The 16,666-nt window shown below is 45.8% G+C and overlaps 1 protein-coding gene across 8 annotated transcripts in view; it reads right to left on the bottom strand.

Moving 5' to 3' along the window:
* The window catches only part of myocd (myocardin), a 146,478-nt gene that overhangs the window by 6,098 nt on the left and 123,714 nt on the right, over nt 1–16,666 (bottom strand). For 5 of the 8 annotated variants that reach the window (XM_020460896.2, XM_031804552.1, XM_031804553.1 and 2 more), the window contains 6 exons: nt 12,355–12,525; nt 3,590–3,774; nt 2,369–2,476; nt 1,936–2,243; nt 1,557–1,713; nt 7–540 (listed from right to left, as the gene is read on the bottom strand). In XM_020460896.2, the coding sequence (XP_020316485.1) occupies nt 7–540; nt 1,557–1,713; nt 1,936–2,243; nt 2,369–2,476; nt 3,590–3,774; nt 12,355–12,525 (1,463 nt within the window). The remainder of the gene's footprint in view (nt 1–6; nt 541–1,556; nt 1,714–1,935; nt 2,244–2,368; nt 2,477–3,589; nt 3,775–12,354; nt 12,526–16,666) is intronic. The other 3 variants (XM_031804554.1, XM_031804557.1, XM_031804558.1) reach the window with 1 other exon arrangement.

Here is a 16,666-nt window from a genome sequence, read left to right as displayed (position 1 = left end):
ACCCACCTGTCTCTGTTCCTGGTGCAGCTTCCACGTCAGCTCTTCGATCACTTTTTGTTTCTCCACCAACATCTTATCCTTCTCTGCCTCCAGACCCTCCATCCCTCCACCTTCCCCTCCCCGTAGTCCTGCCCCACTCAGACCCCCTCCCCCCAGGCCTTCTTCAGAGCTGAGCTGGGCCGGGGACGGCTGGAGGCCAAACTGTGGAGGAGAGGACATGGGCACGTCGCTGAAGCTGTCTGGGAGCGAGCCGCTACGGGAGAGGTCTGAGGAAGCGGGGGAGATGGGTGGGGTGGAGGAGGTGCTGGGGTAAGGGTAATATCCCCCCTGGGAGAGGGCGCTGGAGGAGGAGGGGGACTGGTAGGAGGACAGGGACCCCGTGGGGGTGACAGGGAAGGTGACCGTGGTGATGTCATTGGAGCCTGAATGCGAGGGGCTTGAGGTGGGGTCCTTAAAGGGGCGGAGTCTCTCAATGAGGGCTGTCTTGGTGCCTGAGACGGGCATGCCCCGGATACGAAGCTGCTGCCTGAGCTCTGACACCTGTAAGATGAAGGGAGAGAGAGATAGAGCCACGGATAGGGGGGTAGAGGAAAGACATTAGATGAAGGGAGAGAGAGATAGAGCCACGGATAGAGGGGTAGAGGAAAGACATTAGATGAAGGGAGAGAGAGATAGAGCCACGGATAGGGGGGTAGAGGAAAGACATTAGATGAAGGGAGAGAGAGATAGAGCCATGGATAGAGGGGTAGAGGAAAGACATTAGATGAAGGGAGAGAGAGATAGAGCCACGGATAGGGGGTAGAGGAAAGACATTAGATGAAGGGAGAGAGAGATAGAGCCACGGATAGAGGGGTAGAGGAAAGACATTAGATGAAGGGAGAGAGAGATAGAGCCACGGATAGAGGGGTAGAGGAAAGACATTAGATGAAGGGAGAGAGAGATAGAGCCACGGATAGAGGGGTAGAGTAAAGACATTAGATGAAGGGAGAGAGAGATAGAGCCACGGATAGAGGGGTAGAGGAAAGACATTAGATGAAGGGAGAGAGAGATAGAGCCACGGATAGAGGGGTAGAGGAAAGACATTAGATGAAGGGAGAGAGAGATAGAGCCACGGATAGAGGGGTAGAGGAAAGACATTAGATGAAGGGAGAGAGAGCCACGGATAGAGGGGTAGAGGAAAGACATTAGATGAAGGGAGAGAGAGATAGAGCCATGGATAGGGGGGTAGAGGAAAGACATTAGATGAAGGGAGAGAGAGATAGAGCCACGGATAGAGGGGTAGAGGAAAGACATTAGATGAAGGGAGAGAGAGATAGAGCCACGGATAGAGGGGTAGAGGAAAGACATTAGATGTTGGGAGAGAGAGATAGAGCCACGGATAGGGGGGTAGAGGAAAGACATTAGATGAAGGGAGAGAGAGATAGAGCCACGGATAGGGGGGTAGAGGAAAGACATTAGATGCTTGCATTTTGAAAATCTTACACATACAGTATATGAGTTCTATTTCCAACCCGTAATAAAGAATATATCCCTCGCTTTATGGACAGAGTACCTACCTTCAGGTCATCCAGGTTAGGTGGCAGAGGACCAGGTTTGACTGGTGAGATGCTGGTTTGACCAGAGTATGTGGTCTTAACTGGAGACGAGGAGCTGCTGTTGATCATGTTAGTAGTAACACTGGAGCTACCCACCGACAGCTGCTCACTGGATTGTCTAAAGATAGGAAAACATTTGATTTTCGTGAGATAAAGATAAAAAAAATTACAATATTATGGAACATTCAACATTCATGGTCTAACTCTAACCCCACGTCTCAGATCTGACCTTCAATGTATGACCTTCAATGTACATTCTGTACATTGAAGGTCATACATTGAAGGTCAGATCTGAGACATGGGGTTAGAGTTAGACCATCTCCCTATCCAGGGTACTCACTTTTGGGCTTGGACTGGCTGGTGCAGGGGCTGGTAGCTGAAACTAGGCTGTCGTTGATGTGCATGGGCCTGTGTGTGTTGGGAGTGTGTATGCTGGGAGTGTGTGTGTGCATGTTTCTGCTGGCTGAGGATCTGCAGCTGTAGGAAGAGCTGTTGTTGCTGCAGTAGCCTGGCGTAGGCTGAGTCCATGGGAGGGGGAGACTTCTCGGGCTTCTGGTCTGGAGGGATGTACTGGTGGTACTTCAGCTTCTTCACCTTGGGCTTCACGTCTTTGGGCTTCTTGTGGCGGTTTTTGTCCGATATCTTGGACTGTAGAATCAATGGGATAAATAGTGAGAACATACAATATACGCAATACAAGCTGAAGCTCTCTAATGGGATGCATCGTCTTGGCTATGAAGAGGTCAGTACGACAGGAAAGTGTTTGTTCCTACCTTGACTATGGCAGGGACAGGTATGGGTGGGGTGGCAGACAGCCCATTGTTAGCCGCAGACAAGCCATCTTCCTTGCTCTGATCAGACAGGTCCCTGTTCTGACACCCCTGGAACACAAATGCAGACAGGGAGTCAGTAGGAAGACATGAATACAGGAAATGTCAACTACATTCAGTGGTTGGCCCACCATAAAACAATAAGATCAATTCAAAGAAAATGTATTGGTTTATATAAAACATGTCAATTAAATAATTTGAAAAGAGGAATTAGGTACTAAGCCCAAGCTGACTTTTGGTAAACACTTAAAATAAAAACGGTTTATGCTTCCAGTGACCGTTGGGAATGATGTCATCATCTCTGTCCACACGGTGAGGGGAGAGTGGTGCAGAATGCAGGAAGTGACTGAGATGATAAAACACAGGAAGCAGTAGCCTTCAGCATACTGTGTCTGTGTGAGACAGACAGACTGGCATAGAGGAATGTGACACGTGCCAAAGAGCAGTCACACATGTTCCAACGGTCACAAGAGAACCCAGGGGAGGACACTGTAGTTCTCCCAGCCACCACAAGATGGCAGACTTAACCTGGCTCCCTGCTTGAATTGACTCATTACCGCATAACTGACTGGGGTATGTTTGTGAACGCATAGGGCAGACTTTGGTGCACCTATTGTTCATAGTGTGTTTACTCATGGAGGATAGTTTATGTTATGATACATTATCAAGAAGGAGGAGGAGGAGGAGGAGAAGAGGGAAGTGGTGATGGAGGGGAAATGAGAGGATGATGGACGTATTTGGGTAAGGCAAGAGGTAAGGAGGAGGAGGAGAAGAGGGAAGTGGTGATGGAGGGGAAATGAGAGGACGATGGACTTATTTGGGTAAGGCGAGAGGTAAGGAGGAGGAGAAGAGGGAAGTGGTGATGGAGGGGAAATGAGAGGACGATGGACTTATTTGGGTAAGGCGAGAGGTAAGGAGGAGGAGAAGAGGGAAGTGGTGATGGAGGGGAAATGAGAGGACGATGGACTTATTTGGGTAAGGCGAGAGGTAAGGAGGAGGAGAAGAGGGAAGTGGTGATGGAGGGGAAATGAGAGGACGATGGACCTATTTGGATAAGGCGAGAGGTAAGGAGGAGGAGAAGAGGGAAGTGGTGATGGAGGGGAAATGAGAGGACGATGGACCTATTTGGGTAAGGCAAGAGGTAAGGAGGAGGAGGAGTATTACCTGTTTAGGGCTAGTGAGGGCTGGTGATGAGGAGGAGGAGGGGGTGCTGCCCATGGCCTCAGAGGAGGGGCATGCGGACCCCTGGGACTCGTCACTGTGGTGTTGCTCTGGAGACAGACTGTCACTGCTGCTGTCCTCCTCAAACGCATACGAGTCCTCCTGCTTAGGAAACTTCCCATGGTTCACTGGAGAGAGAGAGAGGAGAGAAAGAGAGAGAGCGAGAGAGGAGAGAAAGAGAGAGAGCGAGAGAGAGAGAGGAGAGAAAGAGAGGAGAGAAAGAGAGAGAGCGAGAGAGAGAGAGGAGAGAAAGAGAGAGAGAGAAGGGAGGAGAGAGGGAGGGATGGGATGAGAACTTGATGTGGTTCACTACAGAGAACCACACAGGAGGCAGTTTAATCACACACAGAGAGACAGAGGACTGAAACCTGTCACACCACAAGATACTGGCAAAGAGGGTTTAGAATTGAAGGATTTTGAGACGTAAGTCTGTTCATATCTTTAAATATTTCCAGAGGTTCAAACATAACATTCATTGGACTTTTGCAGGGTTGTGTATTACTGAGAGAGATGTGAATGTGTGTACAGTATGTGGCTGTCTGAGAACTGCCTACGTGCGACACCACTGCACATTGCTCTGTACAACGCAGTCCATATCCGTTCCATTGTATAACATCAGTATTCACACACTGCCCTTCTGTCACTGTCACCTAGTGAAACACTTAGCCCTAAGGTGCTACTCTGCAGTGGGCAGAGATTAACATGGCCACTTTACAGTGAACACAGCCCTGATTGGCTGAAGTGATAGTGAACCGAGCCTTGATTGGTTTAGCTGTTAGAGACGATGTTATCTGGAGGAGCAGAGCCTGAGGTTAACAAAGGGACAGAGCCAGGAGAGGGGAGGGGAGGAGTGGTAATGTGTGTGTGTCTGTGCGCGTGCCTGTGACTCTCTTTTAGAATGAGAACATGTGACCTGCCAAGAGCAGACCCTGGTTTCAATCACACCATCAGCCCTGCTCTGTGGCACGCTGGGCCTGCACACACACAGCGGCACAGGCCTGGGTGTTATTTCCTACCACCTGTTGGTATTGAACTCACTCACTCTGCACTCACTCTGCGCTCACTCTGCGCTCTCTTTGTGCTCTCTCTCCCTCATGCACGCACGCTCACACACACACACACACACACACACACACACACACACACACACACACACACACACACACACACACACACACACACACACACACACACACAGGTTCAGGACCACCTGACTGGGTAGGGTTGTCTACTTTAGTCCCACTCGGTCACAGAAAGGACACTAGCATGGGGACAGAACAAGTTGTTACTGGGCTATTATTATGTCCTGATGCATGATCGTCTCAAACTAACCACATCCTGAGTTCCTCCACATAACATCTCTCTGTCAGCAAGGACTGCAACTGGATGTCAGAGATCTAATATTTTGTCAAAGATGATAAAGAAATGGAAGAGGTCATCGCATTGCAGGATGGAGCGGGTGGGGGTCTCAAAGATATATAAGGTTTGTGTGTGTGTGAGAGGGGTGAAGGGGAGGTGGCAGACAGCTGAACAACAGCCTTGTCCAATCAGATACCTTCATAGGTGACTCACTGGAGCCATATAAATCAGAGAAGTGGGGGAGGGACACACACACACACACATACACACACACACTTCTCTTGAGAGAAGGGTGGACCCAAATACAGCTGCTGTTTGTCTCAATAAGCATCCTCCCTGTTCATAGGGAGGTAGAGTAAACCTCGCCGCTTCAGCCCCGTGTTGACCTTACGCAATATGTTTACTGAAGAGCCCGAGGAGGAAAACAGAAAACCAGCATATACAAAAACCCAGGCAACGATATAAAGGTCGAGGACTAACATACTTGGATGTAAGAGAAACATTTCAATATGTCCCAGTAGGATGCCCAAGGTTAAGGGATCCGTATCTATTTCCAGAATGGGTTTTCTGGCCAGTTTAGGAAATGGTATGCTTTTATAGTGTTCTATGGTTGCCACATCATTTCAATAGGGAAGCTATGATGTTGCAAAATATACCACCAACTCTACAGAGAGCTGAACTGCATGCAATTCAATGCATGCTCTCGGTTGCTTGTGGTTCACAGTAAACTTAAAATGCCCAATCCAGCCGTTTTTTAATACTGAACAAAAATATAAACGCAACATGTAAGGTGTTGGTCCCATGTTTCATAAGCTGAAAAAAAAGACCCCTGAAATTTTCCAGACGGACAAAATGCTTATTTTTCTCAAATGTTTGTTTATATCCCACATTTTACCGATCATTTTCCCTTTGCCAAAATAATCCATCCACCTGACAGGTGTGGAACATCAAGAAGCTGATTAAACAGCATGATCATTACACAGGTGCACCTTGTGCCGATGACAATAAAAGGTCACTCTAAAATGTGCAGTTTTGTCAAACAACACAATGCCGCAGATGTCTAAAGTTTTGAGGGAGCGTGCAATTGGCATGCTGACTGCAGGAATAACCACCAGAGCTGTTGCCCGAGTTGATTGTTAATTTAGTTATTTATCTTCTATAAAACGCCTCCAACGTTGTTTTAAAGAATTTGGCAGTGCGTCCAACCAGCCTCACAACCACAGACCACATGTAACTAAGCCAGCCCAGGACATGTAGCCATGCCAGCCCAGGACCTCCACATCCGGCTTCTTCACCAGCCACCCATATGACAGCTGATGAAACTGTGGGTTTGCACAACCAAAGAATTTCGGCACAAACTGTCAGAAATCGTCTCAGGGAAGCTCATCTGCATGATCGTCGTCCTCACCATGGTCTTGATCTGACTGCAGTTCGGCATCGTAACCAACTTCAGTGGGTAAATGCTCACCTTCGATGGCCAATGGCACTCTGGAGAAGTGTGCTCTTCACAGATGAATCCCGGTTTCAACTGCACCTGGCAGATAGCAGACAGCTGTATTGCATCGTGTGAGTGAGTGGTTTGCTGATGTCAACGTTGTGACCAGAGTGCCCCATGGTGGCAGTGGGGTTATGCTATGGGCAGGCATAAGCTACGGACAACAAACACAATTGCATTTTTGTCAATGGCAATTTGAATGGTTTTCTGATCTACAACCCTACTTTTTTTTTAAGGTGACCAACAGATGTATAGTGTCACGCCCCGGCCATAGAAAGGTTTTTATTCTCTATTTTGGTTAGGCCAGGGTGTGACTAGGGTGGGCATTCTAGTTTATTTATTTCTATGTTGGTGTGGTTCCAAACAGAGGCAGCTGCCTATCGTTGTCTCTGATTGGGGATCATATACAGTGCCTTGCGAAAGTATTCGGCCCCCTTGAACTTTGCGACCTTTTGCCACATTTCAGGCTTCAAACATAAAGATATAAAACTGTATTTTTTTGTGAAGAATCAACAACAAGTGGGATACAATCATGAAGTGGAACAACATTTATTGGATATTTCAAACTTTTTTAACAAATCAAAAACTGAAAAATTGGGCGTGCAAAATTATTCAGCCCCTTTACTTTCAGTGCAGCAAACTCTCTCCAGAAGTTCAGTGAGGATCTCTGAATGATCCAATGTTGACCTAAATGACTAATGATGATAAATACAATCCACCTGTGTGTAATCAAGTCTCCGTATAAATGCACCTGCACTGTGATAGTCTCAGAGGTCCGTTAAAAGTGCAGAGAGCATCATGAAGAACAAGGAACACACCAGGCAGGTCCGAGAAACTGTTGTGAAGAAGTTTAAAGCCGGATTTGGATACAAAAAGATTTCCCAAGCTTTAAACATCCAAAGGAGCACTGTGCAAGCGATAATATTGAAATGGAAGGAGTATCAGACCACTGCAAATCTACCAAGACCTGGCCGTCCCTCTAAACTTTCAGCTCATACAAGGAGAAGACTGATCAGAGATGCAGCCAAGAGGCCCATGATCACTCTGGATGAACTGAAGAGATCTACAGCTGAGGTGGGAGACTCTGTCCATAGGACAACAATCAGTCGTATATTGCACAAATCTGGCCTTTATGGAAGAGTGGCAAGAAGAAAGCCATTTCTTAAAGATATCCATAAAAAGTGTTGTTTAAAGTTTGCCACAAGCCACCTGGGAGACACACCAAACATGTGGAAGAAGGTGCTCTGGTCAGATGAAACCAAAATTGAACTTTTTGGCAACAATGCAAAACGTTATGTTTGGCGTAAAAACAACACAGCTCATCACCCTGAACACACCATCTCCACTGTCAAACATGGTGGTGGCATCATCATGGTTTGGGCCTGCTTTTCTTCAGCAGGGACAGGGAAGATGGTTAAAATTGATGGGAAGATGGATGGAGCCAAATACAGGACCATTCTGGAAGAAAACCTGATGGAGTCTGCAAAAGACCTGAGACTGGGACGGAGATTTGTCTTCCAACAAGACAATGATCCAAAACATAAAGCAAAATCTACAATGGAATGGTTCAAAAATAAACATATCCAGGTGTTAGAATGGCCAAGTCAAAGTCCAGACCTGAATCCAATCTGTGGAAAGAACTGAAAACTGCTGTTCACAAATGCTCTCCATCCAACCTCACTGAGCTCGAGCTGTTTTGCAAGGAGGAATGGGAAAACATTTCAGTCTCTCGATGTGCAAAACTGATAGAGACATACCCCGAGCGACTTACAGTAATCGCAGCAAAAGGTGGCACCACAAAGTATTAATTTTGCACGCCCAATTTTTCAGTTTTTGATTTGTTAAAAAAGTTTGAAATGTCCAATAAATGTCGTTCCACTTCATGATTGTGTCCCACTTGTTGTTGATTCTTCACAAAAAAATACAGTTTTATATCTTTATGTTTGAATCCTGAAATGTGGCAAAAGGTCGCAAAGTTCAAGGGGGCCGAATACTTTCGCAAGGCACTGTATAAGTTGTCCTTTTTCGTTTGGGTTTTGTGGGTAGTTGTTTTCTGTTTAGTGTCTTCAGGACTGACAGGACTGTTTCGGTTTTCCCTCTCTGTTATTTTTGAGTATTTTGAGTATTACATTTATCACGAACACTTACTACGCTGCGTTTTGGTCCACTCCTTCATACGACGATCGTTACAGAACTACCAACCAAAAAAGGACCAAACAGCGTGTTCAAGAGGAGCAGGGATCCTGGGCCCGGGAGAAAAGAGAGAGTCGAGGACATCGTGGTCCTGGGAGGAGGTTAGGGCAGGGGACAAGACCCTGCCATGGAAACAGGTGGAAACGGCGAAAGAGAAACGGCGACGATACGAGGGGACACGGCTAGCACGGAAACCCGAGATGCAGCTCCAAAAAGATTTTGTGGGGGGTGGCACACGAGGAGAGTGGCTTTGTCAGGGTTCAGACCTGAGCCAACTCCTCATGCTTACCGTGGGGAGCATGTGACTGGTCAGGCACCGTGTTATGCAGTGATGCGCACGATGTCTCCAGTGCTCATTCATAGCCCGGTGCGCCCTATTCCAGCTCCCCGGGCTAGAGTGGGCATCCAGCCAGGACAGGACGGATGGTGCTGGCTCAGCGCTCCTGGCCTCCAGTACGCCTCCTTGGACCAGGATATCCTGCGCCGGCTCTGCGCACTGTGTCTCCGATGCGTCTGCACAGCCCAGTGCGTCCTGTGCCAGCGCCCCGCATTTGCAGGGTGAAAATAAACATCCAGCCAGGACGGGTTGTGCCAGCTCTACGCTCCAGACCGCCAGTGCGCCTCCACAGTCCAGTACGTCCTGTGCCTCCTCATCGCACTCGCCCTGAGGTGAGTGTATTCAGCCCGGTGCCACCTGTACCAGTCCCACGCATTAGACCTCCAGTACGCCTCCACAGTCCAGTACGTCCTGTGCCTCCTCTCCGCACTCGCCCTGAGGTGCGTGTATTCAGCCCGGTGCCACCGGTCCAGAGCTTCCGGCGACGTTTCACAGTCCGGAGCCTCCAACGACGGGCCACAGTCCGGAGCCGGGCCCCAGTCCAGAACCTCTGGAGCCGATCCCTAGTCCGGAGCCTGTGGCGACGGTCCCCAGTCCGGATCCTGCGGCGACGGTCCCCAGTCTGGAGCCTGTGGCGACGGTCCCCAGTCCGGGACATGCGGCGACGGTCCCCAGTCCGGGGCCTGCGGCGACGGTACCCAGTCCGGGGCCTGCGGCGACGGTCCCCAGTCCGGAGCCTCCGATGATGATCGGTGGTCTGGTTCCTCCGGCGATGATCTGCGGCCCGGTTCCTCCAGTGAAGGTCCATGCACCAGGGCCGCAAACCAAAGTGGAGGGATCTGCGGGCGGAGGGGGGTCTACGTCCCGCTCCAGAGCCGCCGTGAAGGGATGCCCACCCGGACCTTCCCCTTTAGAGTCAGGTTTTGCCTTTTGGGGGGGGGGGGGGGGGGTACTGTCACGCCCTGGCCGTAGAGAGGTTTTTATTCTCTATTTTGGTTAGGCCAGGGTGTGACTAGGGTGGGCATTCTAGTTTCTTTATCTCTATGTTGGTGTGGTTCCCAATCAGAGGCAGCTAGCTGTCTATCGTTGTCTTTGATTGGGGATCATATATAAGTTGTCCTTTTTCGTTTGGGTTTTATGGGTAGTTGTTTTCTGTTTAGTGTCTTCGCCTGACAGGACTGTTTCGGTTTTCCCAATCTGTTATTTTTGTTTGCGTGTTTTAAGTATTACATGTATTATGAACACTTTAAAAAAATAATTTGTATTATTTATTTATATTTGATATATATTTTTGTTCAGTGTATCAATATCAAATCATTTCTGGGTAACAATTAAGTACCTAACTGCTATATAATCTTTATTTAAATTAAAATTGTCAAAAAGAAACAAAGAGCAATTTGTCCAGCAAACATTTTTCTAGGACTGTCTGGAAGTGAACTGTGAGGGGCCTAATTGGACCAGCCTAATGGGAGGGATATGTAACCTGAAAACTAGCTGTTGTTGGCAGAGGTTTGAAACTCAATTTGTTATTGGTCGATTAACTTTTCAAACGTTAACTTGTCATAACTTGTCATAATATGGTCATAACACTGTCATGACCCATATTTTACACCTGTTGTGACTTATATTCCGTTATTTTTTGTCTGGTTATGACACCTACATAAGAGTGTCAAACCACATTTATTCAAATGTGTTTTTTCCCTGCCAAGAAATGTCCTTTCATTTGAAATTTTGTTTCTTAATTCCTTTGTTGTTGCAAGGAATTCTTTACAGTCATGTTTTTTTCTCATCATATTTTAAATCACTTGTAGAAAATACACGTTATGACACTGTCATGAAGCATTATGACCATCCTGTGTCACTTTACTTGGACTAAGACAATGCACTTTAAGCCAGTTGAGCTTGCTCCTCATGCTTTGTCCTGCTCCTGAAATCTGCTCCAGCATTCATTCCAGACATCAGCAACAGAGCGTTGGAGTAGGTGTAGGTATGACATCAATGTGTGTGCAATTCCAATTCCAATTCCAATTCCAATTCCAATTTAATATGTTCAATTTCAGAAAATATAAAACAAACATACTGTTGACAAGTAGCCAGACATAAAATAATGTAATATACAATATGTCACAACAGGTCTAAATGTGTGTCATGACAGTGTTTTGACCATATTATGACAGGTTATGACCATGTCATAAGGTGATGACATGGGTGTCAAGTAGAGTGTTACCAATAACTTATACCGCCTGGTGATGTCGCCAGGCAGGCCAAAACACACTTCCACCAAAACACACTTCCACCAAAACTCCCTCCCACCAAAACACACTTCCACCAAAACACACTTCCACCAAAACACACTTCCACCAAAACACACTTCCACCAAAACTCCCTCCCACCAAAACACACTTCAATTTCAGGCGGTCTATTCAAACAGCTCACACACTAAAACGTCATTATCAGAATCTTCACAATTTCACAGTATTATTCCAACCTCATAATGTGAAATAATCACAGAGTCTACAAAACATTAAGGACACCTGCTCGTTCCATGACAGACTGACCAGGTAAATCAAGTGAAAGCTATTATCCCGTATTGATGTCACTTGGTAAATCCACTTCAATCAGTGTAAATGAAGGGGAGGAGACAGGCTCAATAAGGATTTTAAAGCCTTGAGACAATTAAGACATGGATTGTGTATGTGTGCCATTTAGAGGGTGAATGGGGAAGACAAAATATTTAAGTGCCTTTGAACAGGGTATGGTAGTAGGTGCCAGGAGCACCAGTTTGTGTCAAATACTGCAACGCTGCTGGGTTTTTCACGCTCAACAGTTTTCCTTGTGTGTCAAGAATGGTCCACCACCCAAAGGACATCCAGCCAACTTGACACAACTGTAGGAAGCTTTGAAGTCAACATGGGCCAGCATCCCTGTGGAACACTTTCGACACATTGTAGAGTCAATGTCCCGACGAATAGAGGCTGTTCTGAGGGGAAAAGAGGGGGATGCAGCTCAATATTACGAAGGTGTCCTTAATATTTTGTATACTCAGCGTATACACACAACACAGGAAATCCCGGTTTTGACTGCACTTTGCCTTTAAAAAGGTTTACTACGTTTAGTCTAAGTCCATCGGTTAGTTTTTCACCGCAGCTTTATAGCCTTATTTCCAGGCCACTAAAGAGTTAAAACACACCTTTTTCAAACTCAAAAACACATTTAAAACCAAACTCACACCAAAAATCACACACCGGTGATTGTGAGTCACACACGTCAAGATACAGGCAGATAGGTGTTACGTGCAAAGGGCATCCGATCACTCAGTGATACCTGTCGTGGCGGCTGCCTGTCTGAAGGCAGCAGAGTCTACGGGAATGATATTCTTGTGCACCAGCTCCATGGGGCCAGGTCTCAGGGCCAGTTTGTCATTGAGGTTGTCTGCCAGGCGAGCTCTCTTCAGCCTCAGCTGAGCCTCCACAGATGATATGTCCCCCTCCGGGTCTACATATACACAGCAAGCAAAACCACACTATTAACTCCCTTGACTATTACAAAACATCCACTGACGACTTATATGTGTCCTGGTCCGAGACCTGTTCCAAGGAGATCTCCCAAAATGTCAGCCCTAATGCCTAAGTGTCAGAGCTGGTGAGCTGACAGACTTCCTCCACTGGATAAATACATGGGTTAGAGATGATTAAAATGGATATTGTGATATGGGTAAGACTGCCTTGCACACACACTGCCCATTAATCATATACAAATAATCCTGGGTTGGGTTGGCCCAATATCCATTCTTCTCTTACAGTAGGATGGATAACCTGCTGATGAGCTGTAGCCTGAGCTAGCTTGATTAAACCACTGAGAGAAATAGTAACCACTGATTTGGTCAAATCTTTCATTGATGGCTGAAATCTGGACTATGTGCAGGGAAACAATTGGAATGGAATGATATTAAGCATATTTCGTCGGCTCCTTCTAATTTAGAACTATTGCCGTCTCATTAAGAATTGACAGAACATTTTAAAACAACAGTTATACGTTTACATCTGCCGAGCCACAGAGTCATCATTTTGTACAGACCACAGATTATAGTTACATCTATCTAGTCCAGAGTACGGCTATTGGTTACAATCACTGATCAATATCCTTTCCAAATAGAGAAACTACTGGACTACTTTAAGAGTTAAATGACCTTCAGGAGAGAATATCCAGACACATGCCTAAAAGACAAAAAAGTGAAGATTAGAAAAGAACACAATGAAATCTGATCGGTAAATTGAACAAGTGGGTGTTAAATCTAACACTTTTGAAGTGTTTATATGGGCACCACCAGAAAGTGTTTAGCTTTTAACACCAACACCAGTGGCATTAAAATGGTACACTAACTCAGTGTTAAAGGTACACTGGTATGGGTTTCACTAATACCTTGCATTCAACACCTTAGAATTAGATTTTTACACTAGGTCAGTGTTAAAGGTACATCAGCCACGTAGGTACGGGGTGGGTCCGGGCCCATCCGCCCACCCAATCAAATTGGGCAAAAAGTAATATTATACAAATATTTTTTTTTATGCGGGTGGGCCCGGGTAGTAACACGCTACAAGTAATGTGTTTACATGTACTTCAGTACATTTAAACTAAAGGGGAGGAGAATGGGCCAGCCAAGAAAATGAAAGACCCTTCAAAGTGTAAAGGAGCGGTTGGGAAGAGAATCAAATCAAATCAAATCAAATTTATTTATATAGCCCTTCGTACATCAGCTGATATCTCAAAGTGCTGTACAGAAACCCAGCCTAAAACCCCAAACAGCAAGCAATGCAGGTGTAGAAGCAGAAGAAGAAGAAGAAGAGAAGGAGGACAGAGGGTAAATCCTACCTTGGCAGGAAAAAGATGATTGAGTTGACTTCGGCAATTGATATCTGCACTGCTTGATCATTTATAACCCACATGATTCTTACCTGAATACCTACCTTGATGTTTAATCCCATGCTGAAATGTGTCTCTTTTTTGCATACTAGTAACATGATTGATAGTGACATTTCGATTTTGTTTGGCTGTTGTAACATCTACCTGATCCTCCTTGGTCTTCCATTCTGAGTACAAAATGATAGGTACATCACACTTGGTGTAAATCCTTTTAGTACGCATTCATGTACTTGAAATTCTATTGTGAAATAAATGTTCATTCATGCTATTGAAATTTTGATTCCAAACTCTTTGAGTACCAATTACCTTTTTTTTAATGAAATTGAACACACTGATACAGTAAATACTAAGACAACTTTGAAAAGGACCATCATTGAAACTGTATAGCCTATGGACTTTGTTTTGGTGTCAGTCTTCATTGGAGACTACCTGTGTTGGAGGGAGGACATCTGTAATTTAGCCGCTAACGCAGCCGCTACTCTTCCTGGGGTCCACAAGATTACACTAAGTGGTTGTTCTTTATGTTTGCTGTCACAGTTTACCAGGTGTAAAAAATGTGATTTGTAGCTAGTACTTACACTATATATACACAAAAGTATGTGGACACACCTTCAATTTAGTCGATTCGGCTATTTCCGCCACAACTGTTGCTCACAGGTGCATAAAACAGAGCACACGGCCATGCAATCTCCATAGACAAACATTGGCAATAAAATGGCCTTACTGAAGAGCTCAGTGACTTTCAACGTGGCACCGTCACAGGATGTCACCTTCCCAACAAGTCAATTTGTCAAATTTCTGCCCTGCTAGAGCTGCCCCGATCAACTGTAAGTGCTGTTATTGTGAAATGGAAAAGTCTAGGAGCAACAACGGCTCAGCCGCCAAGTGGTAGGCCACACAAGCTCACTGAACGGGACCGCCGAGTGCTGAAGCGTGAAAAAATCATCTGTCCTCGGTTGCAACACTAACTACTGAGTTCCAAACTTCCTCTGGAAGCAATGTCAGCACAATAACTGTTTGTCGGGAGCTTCATGAAATGGGTTTCCATGGCCGAGCAGCCTCAGACAAGCCTAAGATCACCGTGCGCAATGCCAAGCATTGGCTGGAGTGGTGTAAAGTTCACCGCCATTAGACTCTGGAGCAGTGGAAACGCTTTCTCTGGAGTGATGAATCATGCTTCACCGTCTGGCAGTCCGACGGACGAATTTGGGTTTGCCAGGAGAACGCTACATGACCGAATGCATAGTGCCAACTGTAAAATTGGGTGGAGGAGGAATAATGGTGTGGGGCTGTTTTTCATGGTTCGGGCTAAGCCCCTTAGCTCCAGTGAAGGGAAATATTAACGCTACAGCATACAATGGCATTCTAGACGATTCTATGCTTCCAACTTTGTGGCAACAGTTTGGGGAAGGCCCTTTCCTGTTTCCATGACAATGCCCCGGTGCAGAAAGCGAGGTCCATACAGATATTTTTTTTCAGAGTTTAGTGTGGAAGAAATTGACTGGTGTGCATAGAGCCCTGACCTCAACCCCATCACACACCTTTGGGATGAAATGGAACGCCAACTGTAAGCAAGGCCTAACCGCCCAACATCAGTGCCCGACCTCACTAATGCTCTTGTCGCTGAATGGAAGCAAGTTCCCGCAGGAATGTTCCAACATCTAGTGGAAAGCCTTCACAGATGAGTGGAGGCTGTTATAGCAGCAAAGGAGGAACCAACTCCATATTAATGCTCATGATTTTGGAATGAGATGTTCGACAAGCAGGTGTCCACATGTTTGTGGTCATGAATTGTAAGTCGTTTTCTGGCCGGATACTTTTTCACTCTTACTTGAGTAGATTCTTAAGAGGGCTACTTTTACTTTTACTTGAGTAAATTACAATCTAGGTGACAGTATTTGTACTTAAATGCAGATTTTTCAGTACTCCACCCACCTTTTCAAACAAAATTTGTCTTTTTACCTAAATATGCAAACACCATCAGATAGAATTCCTAGCAAGCAGTGCTGGAATGACGTTCCCTCTCCTGGGAACGTCAAAACATAACTAACTGAAAGCAAGACCCGCAATAAGCCATAAATATGACCGCATTGAGGCATATGTCACTGTGCTTCTATGGCTATATGTACCATGCTACTCCCTACCTCAGTTGTTCATTTAGCATACAAGTCAACACACCTGTATTTTAGCTTGAATTACCATTAAAACGGAACATTTTTATCTTTGCCCCATGAAATAAATGTGTAGACTTGCATAATTGCAACAAATGTCTGGCTACAGTACTGAGGTACACGTATGGTGTTCACTGATACCTTACAGCAAATTCTCCAGTGTTAAATCCACAGAGAGTGTTAAGTTTAACACCGGTTCATTGTCTATATGGGTCCACACTTTTCAGTGTTAATTGCATATTTCCCAGAGTGTCTTGCCTTTTGAGTGACTTGTAGAGTTACCACCCATGACTGTATTTGTGACAGAGACATGGTTGTTTCATTCATCCATTTTCAGTCCAGTGGCCTTCACCAAGTGTGATCCTAAATGAATATGTTATCATGAAATTGTATTCCAAAACAACACATCATTTATAAGGCCTAGTTTTACCCTAATACAATGGCCTGCAACTCATGGTTTACAGGTCACATCAGGCCTGCAAGTCACATTATGCTGTGATGTGTAATTCCTTTTGAAATCCAGCCAGAGTGGGGATATCCAA

This window comes from Oncorhynchus kisutch, linkage group LG25 (assembly GCF_002021735.2).
Source record: "Oncorhynchus kisutch isolate 150728-3 linkage group LG25, Okis_V2, whole genome shotgun sequence".
NCBI classification, from domain to species: Eukaryota; Metazoa; Chordata; class Actinopteri; order Salmoniformes; family Salmonidae; genus Oncorhynchus; species Oncorhynchus kisutch.
Note: the sequence above shows the minus strand (reverse complement) of the source record. Positions and strands in the feature narration are given on the sequence as shown.